At 34.7% G+C, this 4,660-nt stretch overlaps 1 protein-coding gene across 1 annotated transcript; it reads left to right on the top strand.

The window, feature by feature from the left end:
- The first annotated feature begins 2,725 nt into the window (after positions 1-2,725).
- LOC143636858 (protein FAR1-RELATED SEQUENCE 5-like) lies at positions 2,726-3,861 on the top strand. Its single transcript, XM_077104342.1, has 3 exons — positions 2,726-3,243; positions 3,340-3,535; positions 3,688-3,861. Exons 1-3 carry the CDS (start codon positions 2,726-2,728, stop codon positions 3,859-3,861), a joined length of 888 nt encoding a protein of 295 aa, XP_076960457.1.
- Positions 3,862-4,660: the final 799 nt, after the last annotated feature.

Here is a 4,660-nt window from a genome sequence, read left to right as displayed (position 1 = left end):
ATATATATATATATATAGGGAATGTATAAGAAGAATCTATTTTAGTTGAGAAAACCCTGGAAACTCAAATGAGTGGTTGTGGTGTTGTCATGTGTTCACTGGATATATTTAATTGTTTTTTAAGTAGAAGGGTATTTTAGTCTTTTTGTGTTCCATGCTTTAATAGTTTCATCTTGTCAAATCCCCGATTTGAGGTCCTTTCATATATCTTAACATCATCAGAAAATTTCAATTTGATTCCTTCCAGGTTACCGGTTTTCAAATATGTCTCCCAAAGCAAAGCGATTCTTAGATTTTTCAGCCTTTTCTCCTTCAAAGAAACAACATCAACTAACAACATTCGATTCTTTAGATATTCATCATTCCAGTGTTGACCCCCTCGTGTGCGTTGATTTTTTTCCTGTTGTTCATCAAGTGAATCCAACACCTGGCGTACCTGTAGCTGTTGACGTTGTTTCAGTTGTTCATCAAGTTAATCCAACACCTGGCGTACCTGTAGCTGTTGACGTTGCTCCAGTTGTTCATCAAGTTAATCCGGTCACCGTAGTCAACCATCTCGATGTTTATCAAGTTTATGATGAAGTTACAACTTCGGTTATATCTGGTTCTCCAATTCCTGATCCTCAAGAAATTTGTTTTTGTTTTTTATGTGATGATTATCACTCTTATCCAAGTTTGATGGGTGGTGAGGAATGCTTATTCTGGCAATGTGTTTTAGTCAGTCATAGTATCTTATAACCTTTTTGGTCATTACACTCCTGATATAAAGATTTTATGGGTGAGGAATGCTTGTTTGTTTTAGTCTTTTGTATTTTGTAGTTTTAATCTGGTGCTCGTTTCTAGTTCATTGTTGTTTTTCTTTTTATTTTTCTGTATTCCCCTATCTGTTGTCATGTTGTATGACATTTATATTATGATAGCTTGATAACTTATGTTTTTATTAAGTATGTTTTGACTTGCCTTCAAATGATAACATATGTCTTCTACATGATAACATATGTTTTAGCACGCTTGTTAACATATGACTTTTTTGTATATTGTTTTATGTGTTTTCTCGTTATGGTAGATTGTATCTATTTTTGGAGATTTAATTATTTGGTAATTGTGGTTTAATGTAAAACCAGGTTTCCAAATAATAAAACAGACCAAACTTTGAGTCGAGTTACATCATTAAACTTAATTAAAACGTTAAACTATTCTTCTACATAATTAAACAAACGTACATAAAACATTCAACCTACACTAAACAAACGGTAAACCTAAAATAAAAATACAACATAATTAAACACTAAACAGCCTATTTTCTCCTCCAATTGTAGTAGTCCCATGACTCGTCAGAATCACTAACATAGTAAAAAGGGGTCGGGTTCAGACTTGTAACCATCTGGTTCTGGTTTTAGAGGTGGAGGAGAGTGGATTGCTGGTTCTTATTCCGCCCCGGGGTCTGTTTCGTACCCTTCCGCCCAAGCAGGTACTATTTGTGTGGGTCGAAGAGTAGGAGGAGGTGGAGGTGGAGGGTGGTCGTCTTCATGTGGGTTCCCGTGTACTTGTGGCTGATTGTTAACCCCACCATTCGGTTCAACTTGCACGATTCCAGTTTCTACTTGCTGGTTAGCCGAGTCAACCACATTGTTAGTAGAGTTTAGTGCAAAAAACCTTTTGTTTTCAATAACATCCTCTAGAGGTGTACTTGGGGCGGGATACATTTTTTGTATATGTTTTTGTGTTGTGGTAGAGTAATAGGTATTACTTGAAATCTGAATGGGATGATGGTGTGAGTTTGGTTGATGACACATATTATTTATTTCTACAAACACTTTGATTGAAGTCCGCCTTTGTGCCCCACCCCATTTATTTTAATTTATTTTATTGTAGTTAGAAGATCTTTTTTATTTTTTCTTGTATTTTCTTGTCTTTTCATACTTCCCCCTATATTATGTTTACTTTTTCTTCTATAAACACAATTTTAAGACTCACCTTTAATGTTATCCACCTTCCTTCACCCACTCTTCCTTTATTGTGATGGATGTTCCAGCCGGCTACAATGATGATATCATATTAACTACTCCAATAAGTCAAGTTTTTAGCATACCTTTTGATCAGTCTACTTCAAATACTTTCCTGAACCACTTAGTTAGTCCCACCAGTCAAGGTAGTATTTCATTAAGTCATATTAATGTTTTAAGTCTAGTTTGTAGTACGCTAATCCAGGGACCTCTAATCCATTTGTTTTATAAATGTTTTTTTAACGGTTCCATTTGTTTTAATGCTTTTATTCCCATGCTTTTATAACTTAAAATCCTTTATTTTTTGAAGCATTATTTTTTCATATGTCTACTATATTTAAATGATTTTTTTATTTTTTTTAGATAATGTCTTTAGCAACCAAACATCCTTAGGCCAAACTGATGTGGTATCTCATGTTTACATAGAACCAACAATTCTTTAAGAAGAGGATGCCTATTATGTTTATTATTCTCCTAATGGTTCGAAGTTTTGGCATACAAAGATTGATAACAATTTAAAACCTGTTGAACGCACTATTTTTAAATCATGGGAAGATGTTGTTACTATGTATTATAAGTACGCTGAAGAATCTGGTTTTTCGGTACGCAAAGGCCAGACTAAGAAATGGAAAGGGGTCGTTACACACAAGTATTTGAGGTGTAATAAGTACGGTACCCCCCAAAGCAAACGTTCCTTTGATTCCTTGTCTGGACCGTCAATGTATGTCAGGCAGAAGACATTTACCGTAACTGATTGCAAGGCTCACGTAGGTGTTTCATTTTGTCGTGAAACATGTAACTTTATTTTGTCTAAGTTTGTAGAAGATCACAATCATTGTCTTGTTGACACTTTTAACCGTGACTTGACTAAGATATCTAGAAAGCTTTCATTCTCAACCAAAAAATTTATCCACCAGATGAGCTTAAATAGAGTTGGTCCTACTGTTGCTCATCGTTTACTTGTCTCAATAAAGGGTGGTCATCATAACGTTAGAGGTACACCTATTGATTTCAAGAACTTTTATAATGGAATGAGGATTTTCATAGGTGATAGGGATTCACAGTTAGTTATTGACTGGTTGAAAGATTGTTATGAGTGTTGCCCCGAATTCTTTTTTGATTTTACAGTTGGAAATGGCAAGTTAAGATCTATCTTTTGGGCTGATGAGATATCCAAATTGAATTATAAAGCTTTTGGTCACATTTTGGCTTTTGATGCCACCTATCAGACTAACAGGTTAGTCATTTGATTTCACGTTTTTTTTTCACTTATCTTATGTACCTTTATCTTTAAAACATATGTTTTAAGTGTTTTTTCACTTTACTTTTCCAGGTACAAAATGATATTTGTTCCTTTTACTGGCGTAGATCACCATAAAAAATGTGTTACTTTTGGAGCTGCCTTGATCAGTAGTGAGACTATCGACTCTTACAAATGGTTGATTCAGTCATTTCTTAATTGTCATGGCCAACAACCCAAGCTAGTTTTAAGTGATCAGGATCCTTCTATGCGGCAAGCACTAGTCCAGGTATTTTCTGAGTCACGTCATAGGCTTTGCATGTGGCACATAATGAAGAAATTTCCGGCCAAGGTTATTATCTTTTAAATTTGACTGTTGACTTTTTTTGTTGATACCTGTGTTTTGTTTTTTTGATATGTTTTTGTTTCTTTTTACATTAGGTATCTGGTGATGTTATTGAGAATACTAATGTTAGTTCTAGAATACATCGTTTGGTTTGGAATATGTTTATCACCCCTGATACATTTGAGTCCAGATGGCACTATCTTATTCAGAAGTTTGGTTTACAAGACAACGAGTGGCTGAATGATATGTTTGAGATCCGTGATCGTTGAGTTCCTGCTTATTTTCGGGAGATCCCTTTTTGTTGTTTGATGAAGACTACATCTCGTTGTGAAAGCTCTAATGCAACATTTAAAGTCAACTCAACTAGCGCTAACACTCTTGTCCAATGCTATGTATGGAGTCTAGACTAGACAGTCAACGTTACTCTCAAAGAAGTTGTGAGTACAAGACTTCATCTGTTTCATTTAAAAGTACTACTGGTGAAGAAATAGAGAGACATGCATTTGAGTTGTAAAACCATCTTTAATGACGTTAGAAAGGAGATAATGAAAAGGGAGTATTGTTGTTATGTTACACATACTGAATCCGTTGATGCTCATGTTTTATATTCCGTGACTCACTTGGACAAAAGGAAGGACATAACCAACGTTTTTCTGGTACGTTAAGGATCAAGTTTGGTCACTTTAACATAATTTTTTTTAACATATGTTATACGTTTACCTAAAAACATATGTTATAAGTGAATACGTTAACATATGTTATAATCATACATTTTATTTTTATCCTACAGGTTAACTTTGATCCTGCTGACAACTCGGCCTCTTGTTCTTGTATGGGATTCACTCGTATTGGTTTTTTATGGAGCCATGTGTTTTGTGTTTATAGAATTAAAAAGTTGACAAGATCCCCTTGAAGTATGTAAGTGATAGGTGGAAACTGGATGTTCTACCTAAAAGTGTTTTCTCAATTTCAAATCGTTTTAGTGTGGATTCCAATCCTTAAAGTGTTATACATTTTGAGGTTTTGGAGATGGTAAGTCAGTGTGTTGACATGTTGAGGGTTGACTCT

The sequence above is a fragment of the Bidens hawaiensis genome, unplaced genomic scaffold (assembly GCF_021521415.1).
Source record: "Bidens hawaiensis isolate Kalapana, Puna unplaced genomic scaffold, B.hawaiensis_p1.1 tig00008077_1, whole genome shotgun sequence".
In the NCBI taxonomy this organism is placed as follows: Eukaryota; Viridiplantae; Streptophyta; class Magnoliopsida; order Asterales; family Asteraceae; genus Bidens; species Bidens hawaiensis.
The sequence above is the reverse complement of the archived record's forward strand: the minus strand, read 5'-3'. Positions and strand labels throughout refer to the sequence as shown.

What these genes read in the sequence shown, in the direction of transcription:
- LOC143636858 (XM_077104342.1), top strand. Translation starts at nt 2,726, where the DNA reads ATGTATGTCAGGCAGAAGACATTTACCGTAACTGATTGCAAGGCTCAC. An exon ending in GCCACCTATCAGACTAACAG is followed by an intron (nt 3,244 to 3,339) that starts GTTAGTCATTTG and finishes TTACTTTTCCAG; the next exon opens with GTACAAAATGATATTTGTTC. An exon ending in TGCGGCAAGCACTAGTCCAG is followed by an intron (nt 3,536 to 3,687) that starts GTATTTTCTGAG and finishes TTTTTACATTAG; the next exon opens with GTATCTGGTGATGTTATTGA.